Raw genomic sequence first — 18,898 nt, forward strand, 5'->3', positions numbered from 1 at the left:
TGGCTATTGAAACATGGAAGCAGCTTAACTACCAGGTAAAAAAATATATATATTTTGCAACACTGTCTATTAAACTAAATGATGCGAGTAATGACCATTTATCCAGCGATTTAGATAGATTTAATTAGAGGTTACGTTTTCGGGCGTTTTTCTGCACAACCTGCAACTTATATGTTTGAAAATAAACGGCGTTTTGAAACATTAACCCCTAGAACTCTTCATGACCTTGAAAGCTTAATCCTCACAGTTTCCTGAAGATCGTTACGAGTATATTTCAGCTGTGATGACGTTCATCAGTTCTAGATAACATTGAACACAATTCAATGCCCTGGACTAACTAAAAGAAATCTGTGTGGCAATAATTTGCGAGGATATCAATTACATCTCAGGGTTTTAGGTTGCGGTTAAATATTGATCTGCAAAAGCATTTTCGTTTTTCTTCCTGAGCAAACAATGCGGCTATTGAGAAAAACTAATTTTATAAATTGCTTTCTTTCAAAAAAAAAAAAAAAAAAAAAACTATGAATTTGTAAAAACCTGGCTATAAAAGTATAGCAATATTTTTAGTTTTAATGTCCTAACAAGTCCCAAGTTTCATGCAAACGGGCATTCGTCAAAGAATAGAGACAGTATCGAACGTAATTAACTAGCAGTGAAACTCTCTCATTTATGACAAGATGAATATGCTCAAATTGAACCCAACAACAAACCATTCGTTCTGTCTCATTCATGATTCAGGTCAGCTGAAGGCTCGGTACCAGCTCATTACGCGGCTGCAGGTGGCCATCTTGGATGCCTCAAATGGATTTACCGAAAGGCTTCGAAAAGTATTTGCTTTACGGTTTGTGAACTCAGTTGATTTCAAATCAAAAGAAGTTAAAATTAACTTGTAAAAATTCATTAAAATTTCTTTCTTTCTTCGTTCGTTGGCACTAAAACCAACGATACAATTAGCTGATAGCTGAAATCAAGGACCTCCTGGAAAAACATATAAATGGGTAGTATCTTCACTCGTTCAGCTATGCGCTATTTCTTGACTTTCGCAACATACCAACGGTAATTCGTTGCCTATGCCCTTTTATTTATTGTAATTCATTGCCTATGCCTGATGCAGCCATCCTGTATAGATGTGTTTTAATTATTGTTATTATCATTATCATTATCGTTGACGTTATCGTTATCGTTATCGTTGTCGTTGTCGTTATTGTCATTGTTATTTTTAGGGGACTTTATATTTGAGTAAGAGCACGAGATCGAGTGCGAGAACGACTTTTCAATTCTAGTTTGCAGGCTTCACATTATCACATCACATACTCATTTCATCCCATGAGCTACCCTCTCTGCCTAAAACCAGCATGAACAGCGAGGACCCTGGAAACGTCACTAATTTGAAAATCGAAAATCGTACTCGTACTCAATCTCGTTCTCGTAGTCCAATCTAAAGCTCCCTCTTATTAAGATTTAATTTATCAGGTGTGATATGAAACGCTAAATGATTTTAAATTTCTACGCTTCTCGACAGGACAACAGCGGGGCAACACCCCTTTACTTTTCAGGTAAGAAGCTAAAAAAAAACTGGAACTTTTAATTTCTAAATTGAGTATCAGTACTAACACCTGGGAAATCACTCTCAATTTAATTGAGCCTAGAGTTAATTACATCACCCCCATCCAGGTCTCTCGTCGAATCACGCTGTAGTAATGAACCATACTACTTTTGACGATGGAAGGAAACTATTCTAACTGGTTTGTTATGTTTTGCTTTCTTGTAGCGCAAGAAGGTCACTTAACCTGTTTGATGTGGCTTGCAAAGCATTCTGGTACGGCTCATAATGACATGACTGTAGATGGTATGACCGCTACCCACGCTGCGGCTTTTGAAGGTCATTTGGAGTGTATGGCATTTCTTCTAAGCTCCGCTGGCTGCAGTGCGCTGGCTCGGGATAGGGCGGCCAATACACCTCTGCACTATGGTACGAAAGCAGATTCAAGATTCAAATTGTTCGTAAGGTGAAAGCGGTTTGCATACAGGCACGTTTAATTTCAAACTGAAACTGACTTCACCACACCAAGAATCTGTGCATTAAGGGGAATTTCCACATCTCCTTTCGTAACTAGGGAAGTTCATTTCTTGTCAGTGAAAGAGTAGCTTCTGGTAAATCAATCCTATATTTTTGTTTCCTTTTAGCGGCAGCTTACGGTCGCCGTTCTTGTGTTGAGTGGCTTATAAGTAATGTCAACAGTGTGGGCAATGAGAGAAATAAATTCGGGTCCAGTCCGCTACATGTAGCTGCACAAAACGGTCATGTAGAAGTGGTCAAGCTACTAATGCGTGGGTGAGTGCTGCCTTCATTCCGCCATGCATTCCTTTTCTAATGTTATGGGTGTTGTTGTTGTTTTTCTTGCTGCTGCTGCTGTTGTTGTTGTTGTTGTTGCTGTTGCTGCTGCTGCTGTTGTTGTTTTCAGTGTTACTACTGTTGTTATTGTCGTTGTTGTTGGTGTTAACCCGTTAGTAGGTTGGACTTGATCGGTTCGGCTTTAAGGGTTAAAATCCTTGGCCGGGGTTCTTGAGCTGTGTTCTTGGCTAAGGCACTCTCCCAGTGCTTCTGTCCAGTTAACTGACTGTATATTTTTCCTCTTCACACATTCCGAAGTGGTGCAGCGATCAAACTTCGCGACAGACTGGGAAGAACTGCTTTTAACGTGGCCATTGAGAGTGGGAACGAGGCATGCGCGCACTTCCTTTACCAGGTAGGTAGTTACAGACAGAAGTCTGAAAGTTTATATTTTTAACCCAAAATATTTATCATATCGTAATATCGTATCATATTTTCTTTCAGCCTTTTTCTTCTGTCGTCCAGTGCTAGCTTTGCAGAAGGAGAGAACAGCAGAATATGCCCTCAATCTAATAATTGTTTACTGGTGCTGTGTAATTTTCTCAAAAACATATTGAAAACAAGTCATGTTTAAGCAAATTTCCAAAGCAAAACCAAAAGATCGGATGGACGTTTTTTACATGGCTTGGTTAACTGAACTTTTTTTCCATATCTATAGGCAGAGACTAACAACATCGAAGGCGTCAATGGTTTAATCTCTGAGAAACACAGTCTAAAGCGAGTACGCTTTGAGAGGAAAGCCATCGAAAGGGATTCTGAGAGCCCATATGCTGAACGACAATTAAGTCATTTTACACCGTATGACAGATTGTTAGATAAAGAGCGTAGGATACGCAAACCGTACTCCTTATACAGGAATAGTGCGGAGAGCGGCGTGTTGCTTAACCATCGCAACAATCTTCGAGTAGAAAACGACAGAGGCAAACTCCCCTATGAAAGATCACAGATCGACGAAACGTGCATTGCCAATTTGTCCAAAGGACGCGATTCGGGTTTCGAAGACTTACAAATGCAGAATTATGCGACGAGTAGTAGCTTGTTACCTTGGTCACGTGTTTATAAAATGACGCAATCAACAGAATCATTACCCAATTCCTATCAACCTAAGGTTTATGGTTCCTATTCCCTCTCGGATTCGTATGGCCGCGGTGATGTATCATCCGAACGGCATCATTACAAGGTAAGATGGTTTCTATAGAATGAAACGACGGAAGGTATTGCTAACCCCTCCTATCATCTGACCCCGCCCACTTAAGCTCAATCTAAGCTGCTTCGATCCCAATCCCGACCTGTATGGACCTGTATGCACTGGCCATTTGGCCATCGCGCTTTTGAACGGAAATAGAAAGGGAACTTGTTAGCCGTTCATGAACTGAATAAGCTTTCCATTGGAAACAAGACTACGAAAATAGACATAGAATAAAAATAAAACTTTCAGGTAAAAAGCTGTTAAAATTGAGTCTTAACGTTTTCGATCTGTTTGATCATCATCATCAGAATGAAATAATATGCATACGCTCAGTGTTCTTATAGTTAGGTAATAACAGGTAATGCCAGTTATGTAATACCTGTTCCCACGGGGAACAAGGTGAGGTCCAGTGATTGCACTTGTTTGTTTAGTTCTGGACGGAAGCGTGCGATGTAGAACGCTTCTTTTATTCTCCTTTTTAATCATGAATGGGCAGTGGTTAAAACTTTCCACGAGATCTTGTGGTTAGGGTGTTTTCTGATGTGCTTGGCTGGCTCCGACTGCTTATTGACATCTGAATGTTCATCAATTACTCTCATCGGTGAAATGTATATAGACATAGAATAAGTTCCTTTGACCTTCAGTGATCTCCTGTGTTAGATACAAACTGAATACCGAACACGGTGAACTACATGCATATTCTGATTGTCCTCTGTTTAAAACAGCTGACAAGTTTCCAAAATCATTCCCCGGAAAAAGAGAGCACATCGTTTCTTTCCAGATTTATTTCCAGGAGAAAGGACAAGGTATCTCATGGCTAATTATTAATGTCTCGACTTTTTGTTTCCTCCAACAATTATTTTTTTACATTTTTAGAGTTGATCACACCAAAACTGAGTTAGTGTATCTTGCTAGTTTGCCAGGTAGCCCTGTGTGACTCGTCAAAAGAAATTAAAAGAATGCAGTTACGAATAGCCTGATGGTAAAACTATTCTGACTGTGTTTAGCTACAAGCAATTTTTTTTAGTTACAATGCAATCCCGAAGTTCTCACTAAACTACTTTCACCAGTCTTTCCTCTTTCGTAGCACAATAATCTGACACAGAATTACCCTATCAGTCAACTGAGCTTAGATTTGAGAGTATATAAAAAATGAGATACAGCTTATCTTATCATCTATTTTACAGGAGCTCTTCCCAGCTGAGGTCGTTAACCTTGATGACATCGTTAGTAACAATTCACGAAACGGTAATGTTTTCAAGCGACTCTACAGATTCTCCAAACGGAAAGTGACCAGGTCTTCGAGCTTTGCGATAGAGAGTTTCGCGGATGGCGTTCAATTGACAAGAAAAAATAGCTTTGTGGTTTCTGGGAATGATGACTTTTTGTCCGGTTATACAAACGATCAGCCCAAAGACTCAGTCTTGCACCAGGAACAAGGAGAAATACTGACCCCTGAAAAAACTCCAAAGGAATTTTCGACGACTCTGATATACAATACACGGAGTGATTCTTCCAAAAACGAAGGGAAGTTGAGAAAGATGCAAAAACGGCTCGCGAATGAAGCTAAAGATCCCAGTAATTCTCGCGAAAACTCACTCATTTGGTGACCGCAAAGGATTATGGTCTCCACGTAGATTCAGCATGCATTGCGCGTGCAGTAATTAAGGGTTAAGGGTATTTATATAACCTTTATTTACCCTCGGCAGTGTTATAGCACAAGTGCTAGTGTAGTGGGGCCGAGCAACCAACTGAAACAAACAATTGTTAAGAATCCCTACTGACCGGAGGCAAACCAGTTGGCTATTTACAAGCGTGGCCGAGGATTTGAGCTCGAGGCTACTGAGAAACAAATCCAGGTAGTGGTCAGAGAGGGACTCGAACCCGGGAACGCTGCATTGCGAGTCCGACACGCTGACCACTCGGCCACGCTGCCTCCACAAGGGTAGACAGTGCTATCCATCTAATGTGTAATTATAGCTTAGTTGCCCAATAGGTGGCGATCTATTCCGTGGATGGTGTTACCTGTTCTTGAAAAAAAATGGGCCCAGAATTTAAATATGTCCATGCAAATGTTTATAAGGTAAATTAATTAAATAGCAGTGATATATAAAGAGTAATAGCTGGGCACGCATCAATATGAAATTTCTCTCGACAGCAAACCAGTGAGATACACAGTTGGACACGAGAAGAGTAATCCCATATCTACAAGCAACCATGAAAGACTTGAGACTGTGATTATTATAACGAGTTTATTTGCATATTATTATCTACAGTCAAGATTTTGATTGTGCAACCTTTATCCTCCCTATGTGGTATCTATATTATGAAACAATACCAACACACATGTGCGTGAAATATATAATCTACTAAACAATTAGATTATGAGCTCGAGATTTCCATATATCGCGTGATAGCTTCAACTATCACACATAGAAATCGAGAGCGAATAATCTAATTGTTTTAGTATAAATCTACTTGTCTTTCAAAAATTTAATCTAAATTCTCTTCAAAGACACTTCGAAAACACAAAGAAGAGGCCCCTAGCGCACGCTGCTATGCTACTCACTATCTACAGCAGAATAGATAGTGAGTAGCGTAGCCAATCAGAGAACGGCATTCGTGATAGAACGCTAGTAGATTTATACTAATGACCGATAGCCAAGGGGATGTTCTTCTTTGCTAAATTGACTAGCAACAGTTTCCTACACTTTTCCAAAAGCTATAGTCTGACGGCTAAATAAACACTACCACTGTTTATCAAGTGATAAAATAATAATAATAAAATACAATACACGGAGCGATCACTACAATACTACTACAATATTAATATCACACATATGCCCAGCCATTTGTGAACCAATAATATTCAACTTTATGGCACGATAGGTTACCATAGCCACAGCACAACCTCATGAAACACCCCTAATTTTAGCTTCAAGCGCTTACAACTCAAAACAGAACTCGGTTACCCTCATTTGTATTAGGGAGTTGCGATGAGGCTTTTAAGATGCAACGTTTTACAAAGTTTACAATCAATTCTGTCTGCCACCTTAAACTTTCGAAACTACTATTATCCTCCTTAAGTAAAAACTAATTACAAAGTATAGCGTCTTGAGGCAACAATCTACAACTTTTTAAAACACCTGCAATCTATATAAATATGTGTGTGGTGTGTTTTAGGACAATCCCTAGTTATTTTGTAACTAACAGGCTTTTCTTTCTGTCAGCCTTGAAAGAAGTTTAGGTTCATCCTCGGTGTAAAAACCTCACAGCTGACGTCACGATAAAAGTGAAATAACTTTTATCGTGATGTCAGTTGTGAGGTCTTTACACCGAGGATGAGCCGAAATTCAGGGCTTATATTAAAGCGACCTCAACAGTACAGATTGTTGAGGTCGCCAAACGAAAAATATAACAATAGGGTTAACTGTTTAGCGTATCTGATTATTATTTTATTTATTTTCTTTTTTTCTTTGGCTATCGTAACCGTATAAACAACAAAATATGAACTGACTAACATATAAAAGATGATCGACTTTTTAGCGTATGCGGTACTGGCGGCCAAATAACAACATTTTTGAGATACAAATGTAAATTTTCCTTTACTTTGACCTCGTCTGACACTTGTGGACCTCGTCTGACACGGTTGTCTGTCCTGTTGGAGTTTGGCCCTGATTCAGTCTTATTTCGTAACACATTCCGAACCTGAGCACTGCCTCTGCCTGCAGTTTTAGTTACCGATTCCAGGCTTCTCCCTTCGCTTCTTTGCAAACATGGCAGCCATTACTGATATACAAATTTTTACCAAAGTTCCGAGTGGCGTAATACAGAGAACAAAATACTCAATTTTCAAATTTCATTTTCAATAATTCTAAAAACAATCATCAATCATTATTTATTTTGCAAATGGATATCATCTACAGTTCATTAAAGTCATAAAAACATACAAAATTAACTAATCTACTTTTTTGCTGTTTACTGACTAAATCCATTTCTCCTAACAGTTTACTGACTAAATGGCCTTTTCTAAGCTGTTTACTGACTTGAGCTATACCCCATTGACACCCTTCTTCTTAACTATAACAGCAGTCAGTATAGAATACTACATATCTCAGCTAACAGTTAAAAACGTGGCCAGCTCTCAGCTATAAGTTAAACCACACCAAAGCACGCTTAGTAAATTTTATTCACTGCTGCTTCCCCCTATTTGTAAATAACATAAACAGCAACGCTAGCCCGCGGTAGACAAACCCCATGGCAAACAAAACTCCCACGCATGTGCTGTAATTATCCAACGTGTATCCATTCCTAGTGGACAGCCGGTGGACATATAGCGCTAGGACGTCTGGGTAACGAAGAGCTTCTTTTTCGAACAACGCTTCCAAATACCAGCGACAGTAGGATAGATTGTACAGCAACGGCCCAAAAAATGAGTAGCCGTCCATTTTACACAGCGTAGGAGAACTGCCTGCAAAAATGTGTTCATAACGAAACAGAAATGAGTTTAAACGAGCTACGTTACGCTCTCCGCATCTTGAAAAGTGTAGCCTTAATTTTTCAACTTCGTCATTTGCAATCCGTGTTAATCTTCTCCATGCTTAGCCATCCTTGTTCCTTTATGCCGGACTATTGTTATCTCTTTGGCGTTTTTCTAGCTTAGTTAACCACTATTTTCAGTTTTCCTTCAATTTAAAAGCTAATGATGTGCGTGGCCAAAATAACTCAAAATACAGTGACTGAGCCCTTTTAAGTAAACAGACGTCGTTTTGCCAGCTCAGTTCTTCCCGCGCTCGAGGAGGGTCTCTCTTGTTATTAATTCCACTAAAAACAGCAATTCCTTTAAAAAGTCTTTCGTGGTTTCGTCGACTTAATTGAACGCAGAATTGTGGTGAATTACTTCCGTTTAAATCCAGCCATACACGGGTGGATTAAATATTAAGACATTATCCTTCTTTCTTCTCTCCTTTTGTTCCTCCCCCCCCCCCCCCCCCAGAATCTAAAAAAGATATTCCAGCAATTTAATTTAATAGCCATTTTCATTGTCCATCCCTCTCCCTTCCTTCTTCCGTCCCTTTCCCACCCTCCCTTCCCCTTCCAATTTCATTATGTTCCTCATCTTTGCTTACCTGACACAAGAGAACAAATCAGCGCGAAGGTGACGGACGCCATTTGAGAGTTCTTAGGGTTGAAGATGGCGGATATACAGTATCCCACTCCGGTGCAGGCAAACTGAGCACCGAGCGTGGCGGCATAATGAAATCGAAAATAACCTGAAAAAGATTGCGTTGAATTACATGAATGCGTGCTAAGAATGCGTGGAACTAGCGATTCTTTTGCGTTACACAGATCTCATGCAGTTAGCTACTAATTCACAAGAATAGAGTCTATCTGTGGCACGACAACTTTTTGACAGTTGCCCGCGAAAAATTTATCATGCATGCAACTAGTCTTAAATCACGATGTTACCGAGAAAGATGACCAGAAAATAGCTGTAAGACAATACTCATTTTCAGTTTGAAATATTATTTTTCTTCCGCTGTGCACCATACAACAATAAGCTTACGAGCTCAAAAACATTATCCAAAGTTTAATGACGTGCTGCAAACAATTATTAGATGAGGTTTTTGTGATATCCAGAATAATGAAGATCGAGGTAGGGGTCATCAGCGGAAGCCGAATTATACATTGAACGAAAAAATAATGGAAGTCATGTTTTTGCTTCTTCACTGACGGCAAGCAACATAAAGCGTGCGAACTTCACATGATTACCCTTAGAAATTATGCACCGCGGTCATACACGATTACCCGTGACCTTGAGGGTCCTTGACATGATTATTGTATAATCTGCAGCTAGATGACGTAACAGGCGCTGATTTCAAAAAGTCACTGTACGCTTTCGGCCAAGCAGAAAAGAGATAGTGAGTTCAATGTATAATAATATTGCTAAGTAACTGACTTCCCCTGATAACGACAAGCAGCTGCTCAGACAAGTTGCCGTCTCATTTTTGACTGGACTGCCCCATTGTTAGCCGCGTGCACAATAACAAGGTCTGCATGCATGTATTTGTACATACCTCTTGGTGAGACCAGTGGGTACAGCAGGCTCAGGTAGACGAGGGGAGTGATAAGGATTATGGGAATCTGAGCGACGTTGACAGCCACGAAGTAGCTGACTCTGTTGACACCAGAGGCTGCTTCCCTGGAAAGGCCCATGGAATATTTTAGATTCATTTTATGCCAGAAATAAGACAATACAGTCCTATCGTAGTTCATGATCAAGTCAAAATGAGTCCCAAGATAAATAATTAAAGCATTACAATTAGAGAAAAAAAATCATTATTTTATTGCAACAAAAAATCTTTTCGTCCACTTAAAATTTTACATGAGCAAACTGAGAAACGTCTGTTGAATAAGAGGGATAAAATGATGATTTGCCAAAGGCGACAGCGTTATCGGAAAATACTTAGGAGTTAATTGTTCAATAGCAATGTGCGAAAAAATTCATATGTTGGCGCTTTCATGACGTATGTGGGTGAGATGGAGCATAAGATAAACCGCTGACTGGCACTGTGGGTCCAAGTACAATAATGATCTCAGTAATAGTTTGTACTGGTTAACAAAAGCAGAGAGTCTAACTTACCGCCAGAATGTAGCCCGATTGCTTCCAAAACACCTCAGCGATGATAACATGGCGGTCAAACCAATTGCTAGAGAGCTGAGAGTGACAAGCGTGAAAAACTCGTCGAGTGGAGCCTGATGACGAAAACAAAGTGACACAAACAAAAATTGTTTGCTTTTTTTTTTCAAAAATAATGATGACTTGTGCGGGAATATAAGAGGCACAGCCACGAAACGCGCATGCGTCAGTGTAAAGAGGTACTTTCCGTCACATCTATGAGCCTTGAGAGGCCACTACGTCGCTTGCATCTAAGTGTGAACACGTGACGCCGAAACATGCTCTGATTGGGTGTCAAACGTGGCATGATTGGTCATCAAACATTTGATGTTAGCACAAAGTTCAGCACACGAAATGGCAGAAAGATTGGACATTGAAGACTTCTTCAGAGAAATGGGCCATGACCTGTGTCAATATCCATACGCCTTTCGCAAAAGTGGTTTTACTTGTAGAATAACCATGAAAAATTGGCGGGAGCAAGACTTTCAGAGTCTTTCCGAGCGCGAAAGTTCGCGTCACGGTCTGCTAAACTTCAAATGTTTGATGACCAATCATGCAACGTTTGAGACCCAATTAGAGCATGTTTCGGCGTCACGTGTTCACGCTTAGATGCAAGCGACGGTATTGGTTGATCTCTTTACCCTTCCCATGACATCGATATTGGTGAAATTGAAAGGTTCATAGTTCACATATATTCATGACGAATATTTTCTTCTCCTAATCTCTGTAAGTTTGCAGTTTTAAAGACGTCGTAACTGTACACTAAGAATCAATTCAACCAGTATTAAAAAAGAAGCAGGCACTGGTATTCAATGCTTCGTTTGTACTCATCTGTAGCTGTAGGAGAGGTAATTTTAGGCTTCATATACAGTTGGCTAACCTCTTTTCTCAGAGCCCCCAGGGTACCCCCAGCAAGTAACACCAGGAATTGATCCAGAAGAAGAGAACGGGACAAGCGGAACTGAAGACGAATTTCACGGCGAAGGAAAGTGAAGAACTGGATCAAGAAATTGGGCATCGCTCGGTCTTGCTGATCTAGGAAAAGGAAAGAAACAGTAACCGTGCTTTCTTGCTAAGAGAGACTGACACTGACAGTGAAATCAATGTGATTTACTTCCAAGGCCAATCTACCACAGGGATCTAATACATGGGTCAGAAAATCGACGATTCTTTCCGGTATACATCGTGTAAGCATTATCATTATCATTATTAAAACCTAACTGAACTAATGATTTTTTTATGACCAGTATGTTGTTACTACTGCGTAATACCTTGGTTTTCTTTAATCAAAATGTCAGCTGAAGGGTTAAACGAAAGTTCCAACGTCACATCAGCTTGCCTCGTAACTGGGCTATCTGGAGCTCCAGTAGCATTCTCAACTCTTTCCGCACCCGCGCTATTTTGGGACGCGTACTGCTCCCACTGCTCGGGTAAAGAGGTAGACTCAGATTCCTTGCTGTCAAACATTCCACCAATCATGTCCATGTAGAAGTCTGCTGGGTTTACTTTATCGGGCTTATCAAAGCCAAAGCGTTCAAAATAGTTTTCTGCTCCAGGTACCGTTCCTTGAAAAACGGTTTTGCCGCCAGGGGCAAGGAAAAGAACTTTGTGGAATTTACCTGGAAACCATGCAAAAATAAACAAACAACCAAAATGTTGACGTAACAAAATAATACAAGTAAACAGTGAGCTAAAATAACCAGGTTTCCTAAACCATATGAAATATTGCCAGTTTAATCACGGCTTGAGAGCAGATTGAAACTTATTTAAATGAAATATGTAGCCGTAGACATATTTCCTTGACTGATGTCTAAAATGTTCTTGAAATCAAAAATACTCACTGAATATTTCGTATCTTGGCTGATGAATGACGCAAACAATTGTCAACTTTCTCTCTTCTGCGACCGCCTTCAAAGCATCTACAACCATCAAACTCGACGTGCTGTCCAGACCACTAACGAAAAAAACAGTAAATAACGCTCTCTAACACTATAACATCCCGTATGTAAGCTCAGTCGAGTACGGAACATCTCAGTTCCGGAGTTCCAAAGATCGTAAGTCACCGACATCAAAGATCTATACGCTGTATCGACCAGAACGAATTTATGAGTTACAGACTTGTTTTCCAAGGACTGTTGTTGAAGTTAAACGAAATAAAATCATTCGCATAAAGCTAATTGGATCCTAATTTTAGCAAGCAAGATCAGCGCCAATCAAAGCTGCAAGCAAAAACATGCGACAGACTCAAAGCACAGGAAACGCGAGTAAGACAAATGTTACATATTGGTAACCAGTTTGTCTAGATTGATTAGAACAAAGTTTTTAATGTATTGGAGAGCTAAACAAATGCGAATCAAAGCAGTTGCTCTAATTTATGTTACTTTATTGGTAATACGATTGAGAGAATATAATTATTATTACTATAATAATTATTCTCGCATTTTCATTGGTTTTCACCTATGATCTATTGGAAGACAGACGTACAGATGACGTCATTGACATATTCTTTCTGGTTTCTTTGTTATATAAAACAACCGAATTCCATGTTGCCGTGCGTCTGTTCAGTAACAGATCACAGAAGACGTCGTCAAAATGTGGTAAGAGGCTCGTGTGGCACTTTTTCGCTCTTAGCACATTTTGACGTCATCTGTGATCTATTACAGAAGCACGGCAATATAGAATCTATTTGTCAAACAATATAGAAGTGCGGAATCTTTGACTATTTGTTTACCATATCTTCCTAGTTTTAGTTGCAGACTCTGAGACCTAACTCTTCTCGTTCCGTATTAATAATCAATAACATTTATGGCGCTGTACCTTGTGGGTTCATCAAGAAAGAGTAATGTTGGATCAGTCACCAGTTCCATGCCAATGTTAACCCTCTTCCTTTGACCTCCAGAAATACCTCTTGATTCCTAGTAACAGGAAATAACCTTTCAAGATAAGCTAAAAACCGACAATAACCTTTATGCATATGGTTATCCAACGTGCACATCAGATATATATACATAGTGATAAGTATCTCTATTAAGAAATCACAAAAAAATAAAATAGTTATGCAATGCTTTCTCGTGGCATACCATGGAATATCCCACGAGTCACTTGCATTTTAACGGTACACACATGAGCCGTAATTAGGCCAGCGCACATACCAAGAAAATACAATTGACAAGTGGGACAATTTTTTTTAATTTTTTTAAAATAATACTAGTGAGCAGCACTTCAGCAACAGATCTTGTCAACTTGCTTTATTTTCTCCGACCGGTTTCGTCTGATCATACAGACTTCATCAGGGAGTTTGAACAAGATACATAAAGGAACTTATTTTATACCTATTCTTTAGAGTACAAATCACGTTCCGACTAGGGTGTGAACAGCAAAAAACACCTACAAAATTGCGTGCAGGATATGACTAAAATCCTGCGAATGTGCAATGTTTAATTTTGGGGCTCACGGATTTAACGTTAAATCCGTGAGCCCCAAAAAACGTTTACTTACATAGATGTGCTAACGTATTGGTAGATTTATAACTAACAATAGAACTAAGGTTCGGTAAATGCTTAAGAATAACTTTTTTGATTCCAACATGACTGCAGTTAAACGTGGATTTGAACACCACTGTCCTATGTCTAGATAACCGACCAGGCTTAGAGAAACATCTACTCCTGTTACTATAGTTTATCTCCCTGAAAACGGGTAGTAAAAACCTAGCTGGATAACCCCGAAGGCGTAAGCGCTTCCAGAATAGTTGACGTGTCTCATCGAATGAGCGAAAAGTCGAGCTATTTCTGGCGTAACGCATGAGCTCGCCTTTGATAAAAGCTTTCTTGTTGCTAGCGGGGTGAAATGACTCATATGGTATATACAGATACTTGTTAAGCGGTTTCTGAAAAGTAGAGTATTGCAGTTTGTTTATGACAGAATCTTTGAAAAGTAGCAAGTCTAGAAAGGAAATCTTAGAATCGCTAATTTCGTAAGTTATCTTAATGCGTTCATCCTTAGTATTAATGGCACTGAGAAATTCAAGGAGGGTCTCCCGAGGGCCTTCCCAGATGACAAAAATATCATCGATAAAACGCTTGTAGAGGGTTAAATTTCGAGAATACAATTCAATAATATCCCTCTCGTGATAATATATAAAAGCGTTTGCGGCTGTAACCGCGAAGGGAGTACCCATGGCGATACCAAACGTTTGATGGTATATATCGCTACTAAATTCAGATTTAAGGAAATTATTTTCAAAGATTACACGAGTTAACTGAACCAAGAGAGGTGTTTGCGCTACCTTGCCCTCTCTAAGCAAGAGGTCAAGAGCAATAATTGCTTTCTTTGTGTCAATGTTAGGATAGAGTGATGACACATCCGCCGTAACAAGAAGGCAATTTGCGGGTAGCTCAACTTTCTCTAAACATTGGATCAGTTCACCCGAGTCACGCAAAACCGTAGGCATAGTAATGTTTGGTTTGACTAATTCGTCAACAAAAATACTAATGGGCCTAGTGATATAAGAGTGAGAAGCCGCGATAGGCCTCCCAGCTATAGGTGACTTATGAATCTTAGGAATAATATAAAATTTAGCAGGATCGATACTCCTAGGACTGTCGTCTAGGCTACGGAGGAACTTGAGAGAGTTGGGTGGTAAAAATCTAGAGTAACTATTTACAAGTTTATCTCTGGTCTCAATTACCTTTTGACGTCTAAATGTCCAGTCATCTTTTGTGACTTTAGCATACGATTTAGTGTCATTGAGGTGTTTAAGAGTCTCTTTTTCTACCCAGTCTGTGGATACGAGAGCAGGTCCGAGGTTTTTGTCTGTGGCTAAGACGCGAACCGTGGGGTTTTCCTTGAGCTCGCGTAATCCTCTCCGTTCGCCAAACGTCAGATTGTTTGTCCAACGCGGCGGGGTCTGGTTAAAGGTCTCCAGTAGCTCTAGACGGATTTTATACAGGTTTTCTTCGAGGTCAGGATCTTCCCGAGGCGGATTCCATCCTGTTTTAACGTACAGTTTAGGATTGAAGTCCGGGTCATCAGGTTGATCAGCAAATTTGTAATGCAGACGGACGCTACGACAGAAATCCTGTATTTGATTGTCAAAAACACAAACGGCAGGCGGTCTAAGCGTAGGTCTAAATTTAAGACCTAAGCCAAGAGTTCGTGACTGCTCTGGGGTGAGAGTGACATTTGAAAGATTGTGAAATTCCAAATTCCGTGGTAAAAGGTCCAAAATCGGTTTTTTTGCCATTTTGTCAAGCCATTTAGAGTAACTGTCTCTCGCATCTATTTTACGACGCCGTTTCCGCGGCCTTTCCCGTTTTTTGATTTCTGGCGACGAGAAACAGAGGGAGAGCGGCTATCAGAAAACCTGACATTGGGTTTTTTGGGCTGTCTCCGCTGTTTAGATCGACTTCGTCTCCCTTGTGCACTTTTGGCTGCGGGCGAGGGGTTACGCGGGTTACGGGCATCCTGGCTCGAATCTTGACGGCGTTGTTGTTTCCGATTTCTGGAGCTTGATCTATTTTTACCACGGCTTTTGGAATTTTTTCGGGGCGGTGGAGCTGTATTTCCTGGCGGAGAAGCTGGGTTGAGCTTAGAAACTTCCTGTCGCACGGCACGTTGCACCATGTCGCGGACAGACTGTTCGTTAATGGTAAATTGGGTATCCATTTGCTCTGTTCTTTTGGCCTCTTTAGAAGCTTTTTTAATGTTCTCCGCTACCCGTTTAGAAGCTCGTGTTGCGGCACACTCGAAATAGAAGCTGTCGGCGAAACATTTTGCCGACTTGACATATTCGTCTGCTTCGGTGTTAAGAGAAGAATCACTAGATTGAAAGGAATTCCTCCAGGTCTCAATGGCAGTGAAGACGCTCTTCTTCTCTTCAGCGCACCGTACTTTTGCTAGCTGTTCTTCAGTTTTTAGGGAGTCGATAGTGGCGTCTAGAAGCTTTAATTCAGCTTCTTTGGTGATGTTGTTGAATATTTCTTGAAGAAGCTGGGTATTACGGCCTTTAGCGGTTACACAGCGAATCTTCAAACCACTGGGTACCTTCCCGTTGCTCTTGTTGGATTCAAGTCTCTGTATGCGTTCCTGTAGACCATAAAGCTGATTTTCAGCCTCGATGAAGCTACGGACAAGATTTTTTAGCACGCGTTGAAAGTGGTCATCGATCCATATTTCGGATTCAGGTGATTCTTCGGCTGTTGTCGCTCGATGATCTTCTACGACCTCCTCACGCGCCTGACTTTGTCTATCTGTAGATTCTTGCCGTTTTTTAAGTTTTAAAGCACTTTTGGTCATCTTGAATCCAGAGCGATCTGAAGTGTTGCTGAACATATTGTGGCTTCTGCTAGCTGTGACTTAGACAATTTTTTTAAAATAATACTAGTGAGCAGCACTTCAGCAACAGATCTTGTCAACTTGCTTTATTTTCTCCGACCGGTTTCGTCTGATCATACAGACTTCATCAGGGAGTTTGAACAAGATACATAAAGGAACTTATTTTATACCTATTCTTTAGAGTACAAATCACGTTCCGACTAGGGTGTGAACAGCAAAAAACACCTACAAAATTGCGTGCAGGATATGACTAAAATCCTGCGAATGTGCAATGTTTAATTTTGGGGCTCACGGATTTAACGTTAAATCCGTGAGCCTCAAAATTAAACATTGCACATTCGCAGGATTTTAGTCATATCCTGCACGCATTTTTGTAGGTGTTTTTTGCTGTTCACACCCTAGTCGGAACGTGATTTGTACTCTAAAGAATAGGTATAAAATAAGTTCCTTTATGTATCTTGTTCAAACTCCCTGATGAAGTCTGTATGATCAGACGAAACCGGTCGGAGAAAATAAAGCAAGTTGACAAGATCTGTTGCTGAAGTGCTGCTTACTAGTATTATTTTAAAAAAAATTGTAATGGAGAAGCAGACCACTGTTTGTTGGCTTCACGAATACTTTAGTTTCAATACGAGGCGCTCTGTTTAGGAGTTGAGTACCAAGAAAGGGAAGCATTTCATCATTTTCGACCAACCATTTTAGAAACAACTGGTCTAATTCCGAGTATGATTTGAACATTTCAAAGCAGGACCTTATTGATCTTTTGGGTGTGGCCACCAAGGGGCAGCTTTTCCAATTTAATGGATCCCTGTATGAACAGATCGACGGAGTAGCGATGGGGTCCCCCCTTGGGCCCTTGCTAGCCAACGTATTCATGTCGTCTATTGAAGAGAAATTAGATGTTGAGGGCAAGCTGCCACCTTACTATCGTCGATATGTTGACGACACACTCACTGTGATGCCCGATTTGTCTACAGCTAGGGACTTTCTTAACACCCTCAACCACGCTTACCACACCATCAAGTTCACTATGGAGGTCGAAAATGATGGAATGCTTCCCTTTCTCGGTACTCAACTCCTAAACAGAGCGCCTCGTATTGAAACTAAAGTATTCGTGAAGCCAACAAACAGTGGTCTGCTTCTCCATTACCACAGTCATGTCGATAATAGGTACAAGCGCGGACTATTGACAACTATGCTCGATCGCGCACATCGCCTGTCTTCGTCATGGTCCTACTTCACTGAGGAGTGCGAACGACTGAAGTCTGTTTTCTCTAAACTGAAATATCCCAAGCACCTTGTTGACTCCACTGTCAAAACCTTCCTAAATTTAAAGGTCGCTGACCAGCCCTCATTACGGTCCAGATCTACGACAGAAAACACTACTCGGGTTGTCATACCCTTTAAAGACCAGGAGTCTGCTAATATCGTGAAGACACAGTTAAAAGATCTCAGTGTGAAGCTGCAGACTAGTGTTCAACCGGTGTTTACGAGCCGCAAGATTGCCCAGGAGTTCCCGACAAACGAACCTAAGCCTCAGCTCATTAATCAACAATGCGTTGTGTATAACTTCAAGTGTGACCAGTGCGATGCTGGTTATGTCGGTTACACCCGTGGCCATCTGTTCGTACGCGTTGATGGACATAGAAGCAAGACCTCGTCAGTACGCAATCACTATGATAATAGACACGCCGGCAGGATTCCGGATGACCTTCGCCATTGTTTTAGCGTGTTGAAAAAATGCCACAACAAGTTTGATTGTCTCATTAATGAGATGTTACTCATTAAACAATTACGACCGTGTTTAAATGTACAATCAGACTCAGTTCGCGCTAAAGTCTTCGTCTAACTTATGCAAATTAGTAACTCTGAACTCTTAGTTACTCTTGAAATCGCATATTTAATTAGTTTCCCTTGACAATGGCGCCAAGATGTCGCCGAAACGTCGGATTTGTCTATCGTTAGTTTTTGCCTGTATATATTATTATTATTATTATATAATAATAATAATAATAATAATAATAATAATAATAATAATAATAATAATAATTACGGTTTATTAGCATTTCACTAAGCGTGGCTCTTCTATGCTAAGACCTGCATACAGTAATAAAGAAATTGAATCCAGCTATATTAAAAATATTTACAAACTTGAATAAAGAAAAGGAAAACAAGTCTCAGAATTACTCAAATTCGGCTTTCGCAGAGGAAAAATAAAGGCTTTTAGATTTCCGCAGGAGTCCCTCAGTGTCAGTGGTGTTTTTAATGTCCTTAGGCAAGCTGTTAAACAAGCGCGCTGCGC

At 40.3% G+C, this 18,898-nt stretch overlaps 4 protein-coding genes across 4 annotated transcripts in view; 2 read left to right on the forward strand and 2 right to left on the reverse strand.

Moving 5' to 3' along the window:
- The first annotated feature begins 1,230 nt into the window (after positions 1–1,230).
- Positions 1,231–5,242, forward strand: LOC145501818 (uncharacterized). Its single transcript, XM_081481208.1, has 5 exons — positions 1,231–1,972; positions 2,188–2,335; positions 2,654–2,778; positions 3,058–3,575; positions 4,772–5,242. Exons 1-5 carry the CDS (start codon positions 1,723–1,725, stop codon positions 5,192–5,194), a joined length of 1,464 nt encoding a protein of 487 aa, XP_081337334.1. The 5' UTR covers positions 1,231–1,722; the 3' UTR covers positions 5,195–5,242.
- Positions 5,243–5,835: 593 nt separating this feature from the next.
- The window catches only part of LOC145500938 (uncharacterized), a 28,247-nt gene continuing 15,184 nt past the window's right edge, over positions 5,836–18,898 (reverse strand). Inside the window, exons 10-17 of the mRNA XM_081480496.1 lie at positions 13,081–13,178; positions 12,105–12,217; positions 11,535–11,882; positions 11,144–11,298; positions 10,228–10,340; positions 9,662–9,786; positions 8,714–8,857; positions 5,836–8,055 (exon numbers count right to left, since the gene is read on the reverse strand). Of these exons, the coding sequence (XP_081336622.1) occupies positions 7,775–8,055; positions 8,714–8,857; positions 9,662–9,786; positions 10,228–10,340; positions 11,144–11,298; positions 11,535–11,882; positions 12,105–12,217; positions 13,081–13,178 (1,377 nt within the window). The 3' untranslated portion in view covers positions 5,836–7,774. The remainder of the gene's footprint in view (positions 8,056–8,713; positions 8,858–9,661; positions 9,787–10,227; positions 10,341–11,143; positions 11,299–11,534; positions 11,883–12,104; positions 12,218–13,080; positions 13,179–18,898) is intronic.
- Positions 13,754–15,505, reverse strand: LOC145500151 (uncharacterized). Its single transcript, XM_081479631.1, has one exon. It carries the CDS (start codon positions 15,503–15,505, stop codon positions 13,754–13,756), a length of 1,752 nt encoding a protein of 583 aa, XP_081335757.1.
- On the forward strand, positions 17,304–18,573 carry LOC145500940 (uncharacterized). Its single transcript, XM_081480497.1, has one exon. It carries the CDS (start codon positions 17,432–17,434, stop codon positions 18,443–18,445), a length of 1,014 nt encoding a protein of 337 aa, XP_081336623.1. The 5' UTR covers positions 17,304–17,431; the 3' UTR covers positions 18,446–18,573.

The sequence above is a fragment of the Orbicella franksi genome, chromosome 10 (genome assembly GCF_964199315.1).
Source record: "Orbicella franksi chromosome 10, jaOrbFran1.1, whole genome shotgun sequence".
NCBI lineage: Eukaryota > Metazoa > Cnidaria > Anthozoa > Scleractinia > Merulinidae > Orbicella > Orbicella franksi.

Coding starts and splice junctions, on each gene's coding strand:
- LOC145501818 (XM_081481208.1), top strand. CDS start 1,723: ATGGAAGGAAACTATTCTAACTGGTTTGTTATGTTTTGCTTTCTTGTA. Junction 2,336..2,653: donor GTCAAGCTACTAATGCGTGG/GTGAGTGCTGCC, acceptor CACATTCCGAAG/TGGTGCAGCGATCAAACTTC. Junction 3,576..4,771: donor CCGAACGGCATCATTACAAG/GTAAGATGGTTT, acceptor TCTATTTTACAG/GAGCTCTTCCCAGCTGAGGT.
- LOC145500940 (XM_081480497.1), top strand. CDS start 17,432: ATGGGGTCCCCCCTTGGGCCCTTGCTAGCCAACGTATTCATGTCGTCT.
- LOC145500151 (XM_081479631.1), bottom strand. CDS start 15,505: ATGGCAAAAAAACCGATTTTGGACCTTTTACCACGGAATTTGGAATTT.